The 18,439-nt window shown below is 38.5% G+C and overlaps 1 protein-coding gene across 1 annotated transcript in view; it reads right to left on the reverse strand.

Annotated features, from left to right (window-relative positions):
- Nucleotides 1-393: 393 nt before the first annotated feature.
- The window catches only part of ADGRA1 (adhesion G protein-coupled receptor A1), a 454,050-nt gene continuing 436,004 nt past the window's right edge, over nucleotides 394-18,439 (reverse strand). The window contains exons 18-19 of the mRNA XM_050959295.1: nucleotides 9,208-9,303; nucleotides 394-4,326 (exon numbers count right to left, since the gene is read on the reverse strand). Of these exons, the coding sequence (XP_050815252.1) occupies nucleotides 3,105-4,326; nucleotides 9,208-9,303 (1,318 nt within the window). The 3' untranslated portion in view covers nucleotides 394-3,104. The remainder of the gene's footprint in view (nucleotides 4,327-9,207; nucleotides 9,304-18,439) is intronic.

The following is an 18,439-nucleotide window of genomic DNA, read 5'->3' on the forward strand; positions in this document are numbered from 1 at the left end:
TGCCTGTATCAGTCTCAGAAAATTACCTTTGGGGCTGAAATTTCTCATGCTTTGTCTCAATCTATAAAAATCTCTTCTGCCGCTTTTGTTATATTCATGCACAACTAAAACTAATGTTAGTATTCAGGTGGGTTACATGTGCATGTCCAGGAGGGAATTTGTTAATACAATATATCTGCTATCCTATATGTATTTCACTGACTTTATTTTTACGTCATAAGAAATCAGGTAAAGTCAATGATTCACTGACTCTAAATGACAAAAAAAAAAAAAACCAACAACAATGAAATTATCCCATTTATCTTGGAAAAAAAGTCAAAAGCACAGAAAGAATTTTGGTCAAATCTGATGTTATAAAACATTTTTTAATTTATTTAATATCATGTTCTCCTACTCTGTAGTTATATATTTCTGAAAAAATAATATGCAAACAGATTATTGCATAACACATCTTTTCCAAATTAGCCCCAAAATATTTACTAAATTAATATTTTAACACAACAAGAAAGGTGTTTTCATATTTAACGTTAATTTTCCAGAGAGTTTTATCACATAGATATTCTGTGGAAAGCAGCACCTATTTTACTTCTTTGTAAGCCATTATGAAGATCATACACAAGCCTCTCAGACAAAACAACATGGGTGACAGAAACACAAGCTGAATAAAGAGCCTCACTGAGTGTGTTCTAGCAAAGTGAATATTTCACCTGGCCATGTATGTGGGATATTTTGCCTAATGGTCTATAGACCCTCTAGGATCCATCTATTACAGAATGAATATATAGTGCTGAGATACAGAGAAGTGGTATTTAGCATTATGTCTGTGCTTGCTTAGGGGTCAGTGTCTATGTGAAATGAGAATAAAATAATATTAAAATGAAAATAATTGTTAAACAGAAAATATTGCTTTATGCAAACAATGAAAATATTGTATTTTAGTTTTGAGACAGTTCAAGCACATACAGCATATACACAATAAAGCATAGTTTTTTTTTTAAATTCTCCCCATCATTTAAAGAAGCAGTCATGAAACGGTTGTATATTGGTTTAAAACTCAACAACCAACTAGTGCATTCTTCCTGCTCACCTTTTAACGACACACATAATACGAAATGGATACATTACACTGCTGTAGTTTACAATATATATTTCAAATTTACAAAAATACAGAAAAACAAGATTTCTTGCACTCAGATACTGAGCATTAACCCTTTGAGTACTAATTCCCACCTGCAACACTGCAGAACACATTCATTTGACTTATGTACTTTTATAACATTGCAACAATTATAATTGTCATCTATATGTACACTGTTAGGAAATGTATTCCTACATAATTTAAAAAAAAGAGTAGGGACTAATAAACTGCAGCTAAAAGACAAATGATGGACTGAAGCATGTATTTCTGCAAAATATACATTGTAAATTGATGCTCCATCAAGGGGCTTTTGTTATTTGTTCTGTTCTCTATAGCAATGTATCAGCTACCCAAGCCTGTCTTAGAATATGACAGACTTGTTCACATGGCCATACAACATTGTGCTTTGTCTTTTTATTTATGGAACCACTTCTCTCCTTTCATTGCAGACATTTTTCTTCCAGCTATCTGTTTCTATTCACATTATATAACTCATTCTTACATTGCAGCCTTCTTATTTTAAAAAACAGTTTCATTTCACATAAGGATAATTATAAATCAGCTCTGTCCTGTGAGTTGACGCTTTGTGTACAGACATTCATGGACAAAGAATTTCTTGCCAAAAGCCTTGTTAGCAGAGAATGTTACTGACCCTAAAATGCCCCATGGCTGAGAGGAATTAATGAACAGAAGTAACTGCTTTTGAAGGTCAAATTTGCATTAAAGGATAAAGAATATTTGAAATTTGCTGGGACGGAAAGTGGCTTTCACATAAGACGTGAAATTAATAATTTAGTATCTGGAAAGTTATGTTTCTGGAAAATGATTAAATGTTCACTTTCCTGACAACTCTGGACTACATTGTTCATATGATTAAATAGACAATATAGTATATACAGTCTCTCTGAACTAGATTAAGCTATTTTTAAGAAAATGACAGTAGTCCTCAAAGAGTTAATGATAAAACTGCTCTACCTAAACAGATTTTGAAATTATTGTGAAACAGCTTACAGATTTGTTCAAAAGGCATACTTTACAAAGAAGTGTAAAACTTGTTGAGACAATTGCTATTACACTGCACAGTGTCACATACAATGAGTAGTGCATGCTCTGTAAAGACATTAGAGTGGACCCTTATCAAAGCTATCATATAACCTTATACAAAGGATTGTGCCACTTAAACTAGTGCAGCAGTGATTTTTTTGTAGATTCATAATGCTCTAGATTAATACCAACAGGGTTTCCACAGCCTTTTACAATACTTGTTTTTACACATGTAACACTACAACACAGCAAATGGTATATCCTGACATATGTCATGCAAAATACAATCAATACAGCACCATAGATGTAACAGACATTACCTAGTACTTCTTTCCAACAAGAAAAGAGACATAACGGAGACTGTACATTACATGATTTTACAGGCCATATGTTACAGAAGATCGTTAGAGGCAGTATCACTTTGTAGGGCTAAAAAGCTGTATCAATAATTTTATAAAATCCTGCTCCTCATTTTTATTATTGTAACTTCTGATTAAAATCCATGGCACAGTAATATTATTTTGCTACAAAAATAAATAAGTAAAAGATGCAGATATGTATATAAAAGAGTCTGAAGTTATCATACAGTTAAAAAAAAACAAAATCATGAATTAAGTGATGTACTTCTAAAGAAACACTGTTCTTTGTAACAAAAGGATATTGCCTCATATTCAGTACTCTAGACTTCAGTTTCAAATTCTCTCCCAGAACAATTTTCTAACATTCTTTTAAAAATAACTTCACTTTTAAAACACTGCTGCTACTTCTCTCTTTTAGTCACTCATTCAGAAAACAGAAATAAAGGTGGAAAACCTGTACAATTTGCTGATGTGCTACACAAACATGTAATCTTATTCAGTTTAGAATAAAAACAAAACTGAAGATGATTTGAGTTGAAAAAGACAATATAGTAGCCCATGAACTACACAGTAGTTTCATTCTTCCAAGGACCAGTTTTGATATTTCCTGTACTATCTGAACTGTATATCATGGCTTCATGCACATTTCCCTTGAGAATTCCATTGTGATTAGTTGTATTAAATGGCAATGATTGTGTTCGTGGATGCATCTCAAAATGAGCTGTATGGTGCACAGTGTCACTTTCTGGGATTTTAGCACAACTGTATAATACAGTACTTGCATCGCTACTTTCAGGCTGGTTGATAGTAGGATATGCATCACTTTTCACACAGCAAGCCCGTCTGTGCCCCGACTGACTATCATGCGTACTGTGTGGACTGTCTGTATGTGAACTGTGGATGCTGCCATCAATGCTTGAAGGAATATGATAGGCATATTCTCTTTCTCCTGCAGATCTATGTCGACTGAAGTAACGTGGTTTAGTTCTGCTTTTCAGACATCTGTGAATGTGCATGTTGGGCCTGAAAGTTCCCTCGTTATGCACGTGTATATGAGCTTCATCATCCAAAAGTTGATCACAGTGCATTTTTGCACAACATGGTGTAACTGGTGAAAGGCAGTTAACATGGTTTTGAACAGTTTGTAGATTAGTAAGCTTGCAGTGATTAGCAGCTGGCTGATTAAAAACAGCTGATTTGTTAGGACATGGTGACTCTTGAAGACAAGGTACATGAACCTGCGTGTCCCCATTGACATTAACCTTTGGGCGGACATTAACTTGTACAGAATATGTGCTTCTTCTAGATGGGCAACATGACCACCAGCAATGCCATACATCATCTCGCTTTGCACAGTGATGGATGAGGATGAAGAGCCCTAAGGTCACACAAAATGCTCCATAGAGGCAGCTAAATATCATATCCAAGAAATGTCCTTGAGATACAGCAAGTGCTCCAAAGGTCCAAGTGGCAGTAAACAAGAACAAAGTGAACGCCGCAGCTCGAAGCTGAGCCTTAAACGAGTGCTCATTTTCCAACAAAGAAGAAGAAATCATGGAGCATGTTGTCTGGGAAACCGACCCAGAGTCTGTAATATGACTATGACCCACTTCAGGACTTGCCAACCTTTGCTGATCTTCTGTCCTTTCTTTTAATTCATACTTGCGTTCTGGATGACGCTTCAATTGCACGTACGTGCAGAGAAAGTAAACGCAGGTGACTAGCACAATGAACGCTACTGGCCCATAAAATGCACCGAGGCTAGGTTCCCAAGCCATCCAACAACTGCAAACAAACAAACAAACAAGTGAAAGTCAAATTAATTTTTAAACCCAAATTTGACATAATGGACAATGTCTCATATGTACAATACAATATAGCATGATATCCCCTTGATGTATATGGAGAGCTCCCATTAATGTCAAGGAAACTATTAAATGTTAGCAATGGGAGGGAGAGAATATGATAATTAAGGTTCATTATTCTGAGTCATCACCCTCAGTCCCATTAAACACATATTTAGATTGAGATTTAGATTGGACTCTGGATTTACTGACTTTTTTTTTTTTAAGGAACTAATACATTGTAATGTAGTATATTAAGGCTGGAGTTTTCTAAGGAGGTTAAGTGAGTTAGGCACCCAAATCCGATTGAAATTTAAGGACAATTAGCCACCAGATTCCTGCAGGCGCTTTTAAAAACCGGAGCCTAAATAAATACCTTAAAGACCCAAAGAAGATATTAGGTTTTCATTGCAGGTACTGCATGAGAAACACAAATGAATAGGATTCACCTTTTTGTATCATTACACTTCTCAGTTTTCCTTTTGGTAGGAGAGAGATAAAAAGCAACAGCAAAATAAACAGGATGTAAAGGAAAGGAGAGAGCCACATTCCCAGCCATACATAAGCTCGGATCATCAGATCCTGCACTAAGCACAGCTCACCAGACCTAGTAGTTGGAAGATAAAGGTGGCTGCATATCAGCTTTGAGCTCCCCCTGTTTTGGGGGGGCTAGCTTGTTAAGTTTGAGCAGCCTTTTAGGGAATCTTTATGGACACTGTTGCTCAGGCAGTGCAAAATGGTTGTAGCAGGGGACAATATCTGGTCATACTGTAAATAACACAACCGTATGTACTTTTAGAATATCAACTACATACTTAAGGGTAAAATCCTAAAGATAATCTGTATGGCAGTATAGGCTGCAAATGCCTCATTTGGTTACATACACTGGATGTAAACTGAGCAGAACTGTACTGGGGATAAATGGAGCTTTGTGGAGGTTAGGCACTGCAGGAAATCCACCCAAAGAGTCCAGATTGACACCACTCTGCACCACTCTGATTGGCCCCTGCTCATGATTTAACCCTGGAATGTGGCCCAGGAAGTTGTCTGTACAACCACACAGACTTCTGATCTGCTATTGTAATGCTGACAGACCCCAGTCATCAGGATCAAAACGGGAACCTCTGGAGCTTAGTGCATGAGCCTCTACAGCATGAGCTAAAAGCCAACTGGCTGTTAGCTCATGCTGTAGAGCAGACTCATTAATTGCTCTCTAAGTGGTCTCGGTGCCACTAGATGGGACAGAACACCTCACCCAGAAGGTGTGTGGTTTACACTCTGACTCTAGACCTCACCTTGCTTTCTGACCTGCAGTCTCCAATCCCAGCCTGACTGACCCTGACTCAGTCCTCCTGATTCCCACCCAGTAACTGTCTCTGACATCCAGCCTCTGACCCCAGTCTGACTCTGACTCTTGTCTATGGATCCCAGGTCTAGCAATTACTCATTCCTGCTCACTAACTACCACCTTGTGGCTGTCCTTGACTTGCAGACACCAGCTCAGTTGTGATCACAAGGTCAGGCCACTTATGCCCCCGGTCCTTTACACTGTGGTCATGAGGCAGCAGGAGTTACTTCAACCCTAGTGCTGTAGTCATTTAAGTATTGTGGAGAAAAGGTAACAGTATGGAGTTCCTTTTCTATTTATTTCAAACAAAACAGCAACACATGCTAGCTGAGGGAGGGAGAACAGATGAAGTCCCTTTCTGTTTGCCAATATGATTGCTATTTGGGGATAGCTATTTTCCCCCCGATGATGCTCTTCTATTTCTCTTTGGCTGAGTCCCATTTCCGAAACATAAGAGTTCTCTGAAACCTGCACTGACCCTTTTCAGTGTCTCTCCTGTGGCCCACTGACATTTAAGCCAGGGAGGAGCCCACCATGAGCAAATGACCATTTCCACAGAAATGCAAATGTTGAGATGGATGGATGACTGGTATAAGCAAGAAAGACCACATGAGGAATATGTTTGTTAGCGACAAGCTCAAAGTAACAGTCTAACGGAAAAATGAGGGAGTGCAGGCTCAGAGGGTTTGGTCATGACAGCTATATAGGTAAGAGAGTCCAGCAGATCAAGATTGAAGAAAAAACCAGAGAGGCTGACCCAAGAAAAAAGTGGTAGGATGTTATAACAGAAGACATCATCATGTGGTGTGATAGAGGATATGGTATTAAACAGAACACTTCAGAGCAAGAGGATTCAGAATGGATCCAGTTTGAGGCAAGGAAGAAGAACAAGAAGGATCTACTCTCCTACTGGGAGGTAGACGAGATTCTACCTTCCCAGTGTCATTCTTCAGAGTTCACTATCTACATATGGCATTCAGAGTGAGAGGTAACTCAGACTCTTTGACGTGGGCTCCATAATGCAAAAAATAATTATGCATGTCAACAGTGGCCCCTTAGGGAAAGGAAAGTGGCATGGAAAAGGCATGATACTTTATTTACAATACTGATTCACAGTCCACTAATAAAAAATAGGGTTAGCATTTACAGCCAGAGGTTTGCATGATGCTTTACAGGAGAACAGAAGTCCCCAGTACTGGATGTGGTCCATCTAATACAATGGTTCTGAAACTTTTCCATGCCAGGACTCCCTCTCCCCACACTCTCATGTAGCCAGAATCCCCTCGACCATTTAGTAATATGAGTGGTCATACTCTCTGGGTTCAGACCCCCCCCCATCTAACAAAATTCAGCCGTGGTGTGTTTTGGTCAGCTTGAGTAGCATTTACATTTGATTATTATATTTACATTTTTGATTCTGAACTCTGATCTTTAACAGATGCACACAATTTTTTATTTATTTCCTAAACACCTCAGGGGTTAAGTATTCTGCCCTTCTGACAAAAGACCAAAGCGATTTTACTCCCAGGATCATAGGAAAACAGGTTAACACCTATTTTTCATTTGATAAGGGTAAAGCACCAACATGTGTGCATACATTAAATAAGTTCCAGTGTTGCACATTTGATGCAAAGTGAAAACCGGAACATTCCCCAGTAGAACATTGTCTCAGGATGGTGTTGTTTCATGTGGAATCTCATCATGGATCACTTCAAAATCAGTTCCTCCGTTTCATAAAAAACATGCTGAAGTTACTGCATCTATATATTTGTGTGTTAACATTATTAAAAATGAATCAGGCACATAACCCACTGTGCTGCTGCTCAATTTGTATCTTTCCTAGACAATTTTATAACCATCCCTCACCTGCTTTCCGCTTTCTGTACAGATTTTGATATCTGGTATTGATTGTCTGTGATTAAAGTGATTAAAGAAGTACAACCTCTGTAACTGTGCAGAAATAAAAAGTGTCTCACAGATTTATGAACATAAATAATCAAGTCTTTAATATATTGTTGATTATAAGTGATTGTTTAATTGTACATGTTTCAATAAATATGTTTTGAATATATGACAGGGATGGTCTGGGTAGGTACCAGCTAAGATAAAGTTGCTTAGGGTCTGTACTAAGGTAGTCAGGTTTTACAATTTAATTCTCTCTGAAAATGATTTTGAAAGGTCAAATATTTAATTATTATACCTTTCACTTTGTTTCCAGACAGCTCTATTTCTACTCATTTCCATGTATCAAGATGCATTTTCAAAGCACCATAGCATTAATTGAAACTGAACCCCTTCCAAGAATCAGTAACCCTGTATTGACACAATGGACTGAAAGTTCCATTAGAGCACTGATCATTGGCATGATGAATCATCTCCATGCAGCCAGTGTCAATTGCTATTCTAAACCACTTCCTGTTCAGCTCTTCTGGGAAAAGCCTAGTGGGGGCCTCCTTTGACACTCCCCACCCCCAGGCAACAAGAGCAACTAATGTAGCGAAGATGCCTCAAGCACCAACATCTGACAGCTGTACAGCCACCTTGGCCAGACTGGGTAGTAAATGGTTGGGTCATAACTGCAAGACAATATTGCTGAGATGTTTCTGGGTTGCTGAAAACCCAAGAATGTTTTTTTTAAGGGAAAAAATATAGACAGGGTTTTTTTTATATATAATTTTGAAATTACATGAACAATTTCTTCATTTACAAAGAATAGTCTATTTCCTTTCAAGGTTGGGGGCTAAAAGTGTCGATAGCGCCCCTTAAAAAACGCTCTGCATTAGGTATTTTGTAGCAGTCATAATGATACTAAGCAAAATGTGGAGGGACAACATCTGGGCCCCAAATAGGTGCATGCAGGTGGGGGTTTCTGGTCAGCTCAGTGAAGTGTGGTACTTATTCCTCTGATACCAGCTGGTGTACATGAGGGTGTCCTTTCATCATTGCCCCCTTTAGGGTTTCTCCAATGACAGTTAGACAGTGAGCGTTGTGACTGTCCATTGCACAAGTGTGCAAGAAGTAGGGAAGGTCATGTTGAGCTGTCACTCCCCACCCAGCACAAACCCAAGCAGAGCCAGTTATAGTCTGGTTGCACTGGTTTGAATAGGAGAATACATGGTAAACCAGACAGTAGTTAGAGACATAATCAAGATTTTGTTGTTTCTGATTGGCTAGTGTAGTCATTTTTATACAATACATGCAACAATACATGATCACAGTGAATGTAAATCAAATGTAACTCCACTGATATCAGTGGAGTCAAGCTGGTATAAAACTGATGATAAATGAGCAAAGCAGCAGACCCCAAAGTGAGACAATGATTTTTCACAGCCATTATTCCATGCAAGCAAATATGAAATTTTATCTTAAACTTTTATGTTTCTGTCCCTTATGAAGACAGAAACATTTATCAGAATCTGACAGAGACATATTACTTATTTCTGAGAGTATTTTATTATAATGCTATATACTTACTATGGGGCATTGCCTTCAATTCCATAATTATTGATGTTGGTTGCTGCTGTAATCCCACATATAATAAAAGGAACACCTCCACTAATTAGATAAAATCTGTCAAGAGATAACAATAGATATTTTAATTTTCTTGGTTTGCAATTGCTAGAATTGTTTTTAAACAGTTTTTCTTTTTTGTAAAAAGATTATAATGCACAATATAGCCTGACACATTAAATATCAGAAACATAAATCAGAAAATCAAGAAAATAAAATGAAAGCCCTATATGAAGCAATAGCAGAGGGCTAATGTTTACATCGATCCATTTCAGAATTTCCTTACAATCTCTTGACTTGTAGTTTCAATATGTATAATTACACTCAAAAAACGACCTCAGTAATGAGAAAGTTATTACAACATCTCAAATAATAAGCTATTCCTCCTACTTAAATGTCTTTGCTTTATATATATATATATATGCACTATAAATTCAGAAAGTACAGCCAAGTCAGCTGTTTATGGTCTATATCCAACCTAAATTTTCTCAGCAGCTTCTATCCTACAGAGGTTCTGGGGTAACAGAAACTGTTTCCTAGCTGACAACTCTGAAATGGAGAATAGACGCGGTCCATTGGGCAGAGCTTGCCCTCCACACAGGGACACCTTGCTAACTGTGATGAGGGCCCTTTCCACTAAGGTATGGCAACCAGGATGATAAAACCTCCCTCTGGCTACTGCTCCTCACTAGTGAAGGGTGGTGGGACAGCACTCTCACTAACAATTTAATGCCCTCATCCTGCATCTGCATCCATGTGAACAAACCTCTGAACTCCTGACCAAGGCCTCACAAAAATCTAGCAAAATATACATTTTAATATCTTTCTTTGGTGAGTGGTATGAAAAGATTGGAACACATAATTTCACACCCATTTAACTGGTTAAATACCACATTACTTGGAACCAAATTAATCCCAATAAGGGGAATTAATACTAATACTAATACTAATACTGTCCCAGTTAAGCAGCAGTCATTACCATTCACTATTAGGCTAAATCAGATTCCTAGGAGATGTCCCTTTGAAGCAGCCATCCTGTTTTATTATGTTCGAATTCAGCAGAGAGTACTGTAATATTATTTTACATTTGCATAGCACCTTCCCTTCCAAAGCAAACAGCAAATTATGCATATAATGCAGCACTGAACTGCTGTGACCTCTGAGATAGGTGCACTGGTGCACAGGAGACTGCAGAATAGTTATGGTGGAAAGGAATTTTGTTCAGTGGTCCAAGGAGAAAACTCAATTTTTTAGAGACAGTGTTAGCTCTTTAATAGCCACACAGAAAACTTTAGTTTGTAGAGTGTTGTCTGAAAAAATCAAGCAGTAAGCACTGGTGAACTCACTTTATCTACCTTTAGGAGGAAGGCCTGAGATAATCCTGCTTAGCTTTGAACCTGTGGCTGCAAAGACACTACTCCTTTCAAACCAGAGAACCAAGCCCCTCCTGCAGGCTCCTGTAAGCTCTGTTGTTGCTCGCTGTGTGCATCCTCCCTCATCTCCTATTTAAACCAGCTTTTCTTTCTGCAGAAACAATTTCTTTCTCTTCTATCACCTCTCAACTGTGGAAGGCAGTAAAGTTAAATTATAGGAAGGGATATTTTTTTCTTCCTCACCCAGTACTTTCTGCTCCTCCAAACAAAAGAGGAACCTCTTACTTATACATTACATTATTGTGTGAGGTTCTGATCTGAGATCAGAATCTGGTCCCTATATTTTCCAAAGCCCTGGTCAAACATTAAATAATCTCATAGTCATTGTAAGATAGTGCTTGGGCAGACTGGTGAAACAGAGGTACAGTGAGTGGAAGTGACTGCCCCAAGATCACTCAGCAGGCTATTCAGAATCAGGGTTTTAATCCAGATTCTTTTGGTTCCCGGGCCCAAAGTTAGAGGTCACTTTGTAAATAGAAAGATTGCACAGCAAAGCTTATAGCACACTTTGCCTTTCAAGCTGTAAAATAAAAGCAAAGAAACTTACCAGAAAATCACCCCGCATTTGCCTCTTTCAGCTTTTATACATTAAGCACAGATCCTTCAAACTTGGCTTAACTAGATCTCAATAAGTGCTACAGAATAAGCTAAGTCCAGACAAAATCCATTCAGCCATTGCTACTTTATGATTATGTACTGTAATCATTTTGTGATCTCGGCAGATAGGACAAATGTAGAGAATGTATCTTTTTTACACACACAATTCAAAACTGGATGAATTAAGTTTTCAGAAATGTTTTAAAAAATGACTCTGGGTAGAGACAAAGCATGAAACATTTCAGACCAATTTGTCTGAGAAAATTATAAGAAACACAAAAATAGGAATGTACAGATCTGTATAGGAAATCACATTTCAACCTTAAGTATAGTAGTCACAAAAATTTCACTATATTACATTCTATAATCTCACTTTCTATCTAGACATATTTCTTCTAGGTTGAATATACACTGACACACTTTGTATATCCTTAAACCCTATAAACACTTCTATTGTATATCTTTGAACACTATAAAATATTAACCTATTTTAGCTTTTCAACAGAAATATGTCAATATCACACAGGGTACTGTGCTGTGCTGTATGCTGGTAATTCTCAGAGGCCCTGGAAGTAGTTACCTATATGATGCTCCAGAAATGTGGCAATATCCAGCCAAATGTCTGTCCTGTCTCATTATTAAACATAGGAAAATACATTCTAGAAGTGACATAAAGTGAAGTCAAATGTTTTCAATGCACCTGAGGTACATGTCACAGCACGGTGCCTGCCCTGTCTCAATGCTATTTAAAAAGAAAACAACAAAACACAGGCTATAAAAGATACTATGTACAAATGATTCCTCAGCTATGGTATCAGGCCTCCTCAGGAATAGGAAATAACTCCCCAGAAAATATGTGGCTGAGAAATGAATCTGGGTGTCAGATGAATGGCACAAAGCAAAATGAAGACAAAAATATGGAGAAATGGGAGTTAAAGAATAAGAGCTAGGTTATATGCACTTTGGGGAAGGAACCATGTATTCTTGTTTATCTGTATAGAGACTAGAACACTATGAGTGCTGTAAATATTATATTAATGAACAAACAATAAGTATCTGATGATTGAACAAAAAGGAAGAGGCATTGTTCAAGATGGTCTACAGGAATACAAATAGTAGTTTAGGAAATTTAGATCATTTTTAATGTGGTCTATGAAATATTAGAAGAGTCTGCCAAGAGAAGAAGTGGATGAAGGCTCAGTATTTGAGTCATTTAAAATGACTGGACAAAGGACTGGAGGAAATACTGCTGGGGACAATTTGTTAGGAGACTGGACTATGTGACACAATAGGTTTTTTCCAATCATTAGTGGTTATGCAATACTTTATTATTAAAAGGAGAACATTTATAAACGCAAATAATTTCTAAGAAGCAGCCAAGAACAGAATTCACAATGCAAAGGAAAGAAAAACCACAATAATGAATAAAAAAGAGGAACAGGTTGATAACAGCTAGTAACACTTAGTTCTTATAGAGCACCTTTCATCTGAGGGAATTAAGGTGCTTTATAACATTAATTGATTTAACCTTACAAACCCCCTGTGTGGTCAATAAGCATTATCAACCTTGTCATACCGATGAGAAAACTAGCAAAGAGAGATAATTGGTTGGTCCAAGGTCACACAGAAAGTCTCTCTCAGAACCAGACCTCTTGATTCCCAGTCCTGTGCTTTAAACAAAAGACTATCTTTCCACCCTGTTAGAGTAAAATGAAGGGAATGGGTCACAACATGCCATCCAGGAAACAGTTTCCACATCAAGGAGCTTACAAGAAATGGGATTTGCCTCCCCTTAGAGGAAACAAGGGCATCATCCTTCACTAAACTCCGACATCTCCTGGATCTTAGAAGCAGGACTGAGGATTCACAAGGAGGGCTGGGCAGCTCTGTGCTACTCCTGGGGCTTGTTGATGCCCGGGTGTCCCTGCTTATATCTGGCTATTACTCCCTGAAAGGGTTTGAAAGCATGTAGATGGAATCTGTGAGAGTTAAGCCTGACAGTGTTACTACTATCTTCCATTTGTATTTCCTTCTTGGATTGCCAGGGAATGTCACAAGCAGCAGCTTTTCCTCACTCAAATCAATGGAGCTCAAACATACAGAATTTTGTCGGGGTGAGAGGGGGTATTCCTCTGAGATCAGAGCAAGAAGAGTGCTGATCAGGTTCAGCTCCTCTCCCTGCAGCATATTTTCTGCTATTTCAATAGATTTTCAATTACTTTCATCTTACATCAGGAAAAATCAGGGGGAATATTCTTGCCCAATGACACACATACACAATCCAGTATAGTAACTAATTTTGTGGTGTAAAGTGCAACTTTTCCCCATAAACAAACAAACGTCTCTCCATCACATTCTCGTCTCATGTTTACTTTCCCATTTTTTTATACCATCCATCTTTTTTCATTCGCTTCTTCATGGTTTCCCTTAGCATTTATATACTCCTCTAAACTTACCTTATCTCCCTCTTGGTACATCTGGGTTTCAGAGCTTGGCTCTGTGCCCTTTGGCTTTTCATTTTCTAATGACCTTCTCCATCTTTGCATACAAGACACTCAGTTTTTTACATCCAGTTCTATTTGTGCTTCACCCTCTTTAACTAAGACTGGCCTTAGCCAGTATGCATACAAGGTTTACAGCCAAACCAGTGCCTCCACTTTGAATTTTTATTTCTCTTTTGTTTTGCTAGCTCTCCTTTTTATTTACTATGTGCACATTGACTCATCACCAGATTTATTTAAAGTATCTGGAATAGATGATGCCATAACATCTTAGCATTATTGAAAAATTGGCAGAGATATGGGCTAACTGTTAAGAGATAGACACATGACATTGGCTTGCCTAAACTTCAGACAACAGGTGAAGGTGCTTGCTGTTCAGACTGTGACCTTGTTGGATGCATACAAACTCAGCACTTGTCTCAGCTGAACGAATGCAGATTGCTAGCTAGAAATAAGGCTTCCCATGATCGGGCACTCATTTGACATCTGCATACATTTATTTACATGAATAATACACTCCTTCCATTTGAAGGAGTACCTATCCTTTGCTCCAGGACACACACACACACACACACACACACACACACACACACACACACACACACACACACACACACACACACACACACAAAGTTATAAAAATAGACAACTCTTCTAACACCTTCTGTCCTATAATGCACATATATAATAACTCATCAGCTAAAAACACATTTAACGTCTTTTCAATCTCCCATCAGTATTCCCAGTCCTTTGAAGACAGGGAAAATAAACGGCCCTTGCAACGTATCCTGTAGTTTGACAAAGGCCAATTTCAGAACCATATGAACTCATGAGAGTCCTGGTTCCACATCAGTGGCCTGGTGAAGATGGAGTTGTGCAGCTCATTAGGAGTTATTTTTCTTATCTTTCTCATTCCCAAAGATAAGCTCCCTCTGTCTCCGCAGGAAAACATCCAGTAACATCAGAGATCAGAGCTAGTTTCACCAACTAGCATGGCTATTTCGGAGTTCATGCAAGTTAAAGCTGATAACGTATGCTATCAGCAACGAAAGCAACCAGGAGGCAGTAAGATAGAAAAGCCATGCTAGTGGGTGAAGCCAGCCCTGGCATCACTGTGGAGTAGGTTAATGTGTGGGGTTTGGACTGGAAATGATACACATACACACATATGCCAGAAATGGCTTGAAACACAAGAAATGGCTTCACACACACAGGAAATGGCTTCTCTCTCTCTCTCTCTCTCTCTCTCTCTCTCACACACACACACACACACACACACACAAAGTGGCTTGAGACTCAAGGAAAACTACAGAGAAGAAATAAGGATTTTATAGATAAAAAATGATCTTGACACACTAATATTTTAGAATCGTTTTAAAGGGAATTTAATCCAGGGGTAATTCTACACATAAAGGTAATTGCCAAGCAATGTCTTCAGCAGTCCCTGAGGAATGCTTTTGAGTATTTGCACATTGTCGTTAGCATTGGGCCACATCCTTGCCATCAGTCCGATGAAGTGGGTATTCACTCACAAAAGCTCATGCTCCAATACGTCTGTTAGTCTATAAGGTGCCACAGGACTCTTTGCTGCTTTCTTGGAGACAGTGAAACTGTACACAGCCCCAGAAGGGCTCCAGGATGTTCCTTTCCTGGAGCTTCCAGGAATGCAGAGGTTGCACACTTGCTACTGGGGCTCTTTTTGGGGGTGCATCTTACATGCTACAACCCCATGGTGTAAGTTAGCTTTGTTGGCCCATGCACAGGAAGGGCAGAGTCATGGCCCTGCCTCTTCCCCAGCCCCTTACGGGCTCTATGACTCCCCACACTGCCCAAAACACAAGGGGTAAAGCAGATTCTAAGAATGGCAACTGCACCCTACGTGGTCCTTACAGGGACCGTGTAAGTGGAGAAAGCTCTTCTCATGTAAAGGTCGGGCAGAATCTGGCCCAGAACGAGGGTAGCAACTGTAGAGATTTCCACTCAAGCTTATTGAATAATAACTAAGTAGCACAAATGAGTAAAGAACTACTAATGCTGAAATAAGTAAATACAATCTTTCTACAGCCTGTTTGTGATCTGTAAACTATAAGGAAAGTAAATGCACAAAAATCATATTTTTTTTCAGCAAAGGACAAAAATAAAGGAATGTAAAATGAAGATTTAAATTACAGAGAAAAAATGATTGTGTCAATCCTTTGAGAAGAATTATATAATCGAAATAAATACTTTTTTCTCCCAAAATATTCATATTTCACCCTTACCGCGTCCCTGCCCACATGCATTTTCACTGTCATCTTCTCCTTAAGAATCATCACAAGCTTGTCAGTGCTGTTTAAAATGTTAATTTCTAGCAGTAAAATGGCCGATACTCTTGTCCTAAGCAATTCATTGCTTCCTCCTTCTTCCGGGCATTCGACTACATCACTGTAGAGCTGTTATCTAAAATTCTATTGCAGCTCCAGTCTGCTGAATCAAACAACTGCATTACCAGGCATCACAGAATACACCTTTAGAAAGTCAATTACCATCAAGATGTCCTTCTCCCTTTCAGTGAGGAGAAAAGAACCATTAACCTATCAACCCTCATCAAGGCAACAAATTCTGATAACTGCCTATTTATGACCGCCATTTTCTATCATACAAAGCTGAATGGAAAATAAAGCATACAAAGATAATGATAAGTTCTATGACCTTATATTCTGCACATTTAATACATGGTTCACATTATATTAGTATCAATGTTTTATAGCTGTCAATAGAATCAGCTTGCATTTTAAATAGAAAATATAGATTTATTTGGTTCTGCTTGATGTAAATTGCATTAAGTCTGCCAAAGGAACCAAATCAAACTAGCACCAAAGGGAAGTGCATTGTACTTTTGATCTAGTATGCAAGCCCTTGACAGTGGTTCCCAGTTTGTGTTCCCCTACAATTGAAATATGGAACAGTAGTTTTAAAAACTAATTTACTCTAATCCTGTAAGTCATTGGGGGATCAGCAGTGCAGTTCCTTGATTAGTAATAAAATTTATCTCCCATGCTACAGAGTTGTTTATTTTGGCCATTAAATAACATTTTGTATATTTGGCAGAATTCTCTCTCCTATAGGAATTCTCTTATTTAAAATCGAATGCACACATCTTAAAACACCTTTTCTCACTTGTATAAGAAGCAGCATTTGTACAATTCTTTCTGCATTATCTTATTCACTGTTGAGGATTTTTCCTTACAATATGAAAGATGGCATCATAGATTCAACCTATTGTATTAAAAATAAATATCTGGCAATAATTACACCATGAGTTATACCACAAAATTAAGATTCCATTATCTGAATCATGGATTTCAAAGAAAATGTGTGGAACTGTTCATTTGCCATGACAAAAATGTAAAGTCTCTGAGAACAAATGAAATTTAACTTTCTGCCACTTTTCTCCTACTACACATGCGTAGAGGGAAGCTGGAGAGCCCTGGAAGTGACTGAGCAAGCAATCTAATTGAGTTACAGATTTTACTGGTGGAGCCAGATGGTTTGTTCTTAGGCTTCCTCAGCGGAGCCTATAAATTAGAACTCTGAAAACAGCAGAGGAAGAATAGAAGACAACACACAGGAGGCTCAGGAGGTAGGAGACCCACTTTTATTCTATTCCCTTCTCATAAGTTCATGACTCTTCTTTTCCCTCCTCTGTTACTGCAATCAATAAAAGCAGCAAAGAATCCTGTGGCACCTTATAGACTAACAGACGTTTTGGAGCATGAGCTTTTGTGGGTGAATACCCACTTCCTCAGATGCATGTAATGGAAATTTCCAGGGGCAGGTATATATATGCTAGCAAGCTAGAGATAATGAGGTCAGTTCAATCAGGGAGGATGAGGCCCTGTTCTAGCAGTTGAGGTGTGAAAACCAAGAGAGGAGAAACTGGTTCTGTAATTGGCAAGCCATTTGCAAATTTGCAAATCAAATCACCATCAGCTCAGGATTGAACAAAGACTGTGAATGGCTTGCCAATTACAGAACCAGTTTCTCCTCTCTTGGTTTTCACACCTCAACTGCTAGAACAGGGCCTCATCCTCCCTGATTGAACTGACATCGTTATCTCTATCTTGCTTGCTAGCATATATATACCTGCCCCTGGAAATTTCCATTACATGCATCTGAGGAAGTGGGTATTCACCCACGAAAGCTCATGCTCCAAAACGTCTGTTAGTCTATAAGGTGCCACAGGATTCTTTGCTGCTTTTACAGATCCAGACTAACACGGCTACCCCTCTGATACTTGCAATCAATAGTTTAGCCTGAAGGGCAGGCTCCTGGTTCCTGCAGCCAGAGAGAATTAAGTCACTGAGAAGAGGGAGAGTGCAAAATATCTCACTCAAGTCATTCAGAGAAAGGAGCCCTAACTTTCCATCCTAGCCTGCTATCAGTGTTCCAACTCTCAAAATCTGATTGCAAGTCTTGCGATACTTGATGTTTTTCTTAACCCCAGTTCTTGGAGTCAGATGATTATGTGAGAATCTCAGTTTTCATTAAAAAATAAAAGTTTCCAACACTGGTGGTTGTGGAGAAAAGCTGGAAAAGGGAAGCCCTAGTGGTTCAAAAACCAGAAGACAAATCAAAGGAACCTCAAATTTATTATTTTTTAACCTCATGATTTTTGGCCAAAGT

The sequence above is a fragment of the Gopherus flavomarginatus genome, chromosome 6, assembly GCF_025201925.1.
Source record: "Gopherus flavomarginatus isolate rGopFla2 chromosome 6, rGopFla2.mat.asm, whole genome shotgun sequence".
Taxonomy (NCBI): Eukaryota; Metazoa; Chordata; order Testudines; family Testudinidae; genus Gopherus; species Gopherus flavomarginatus.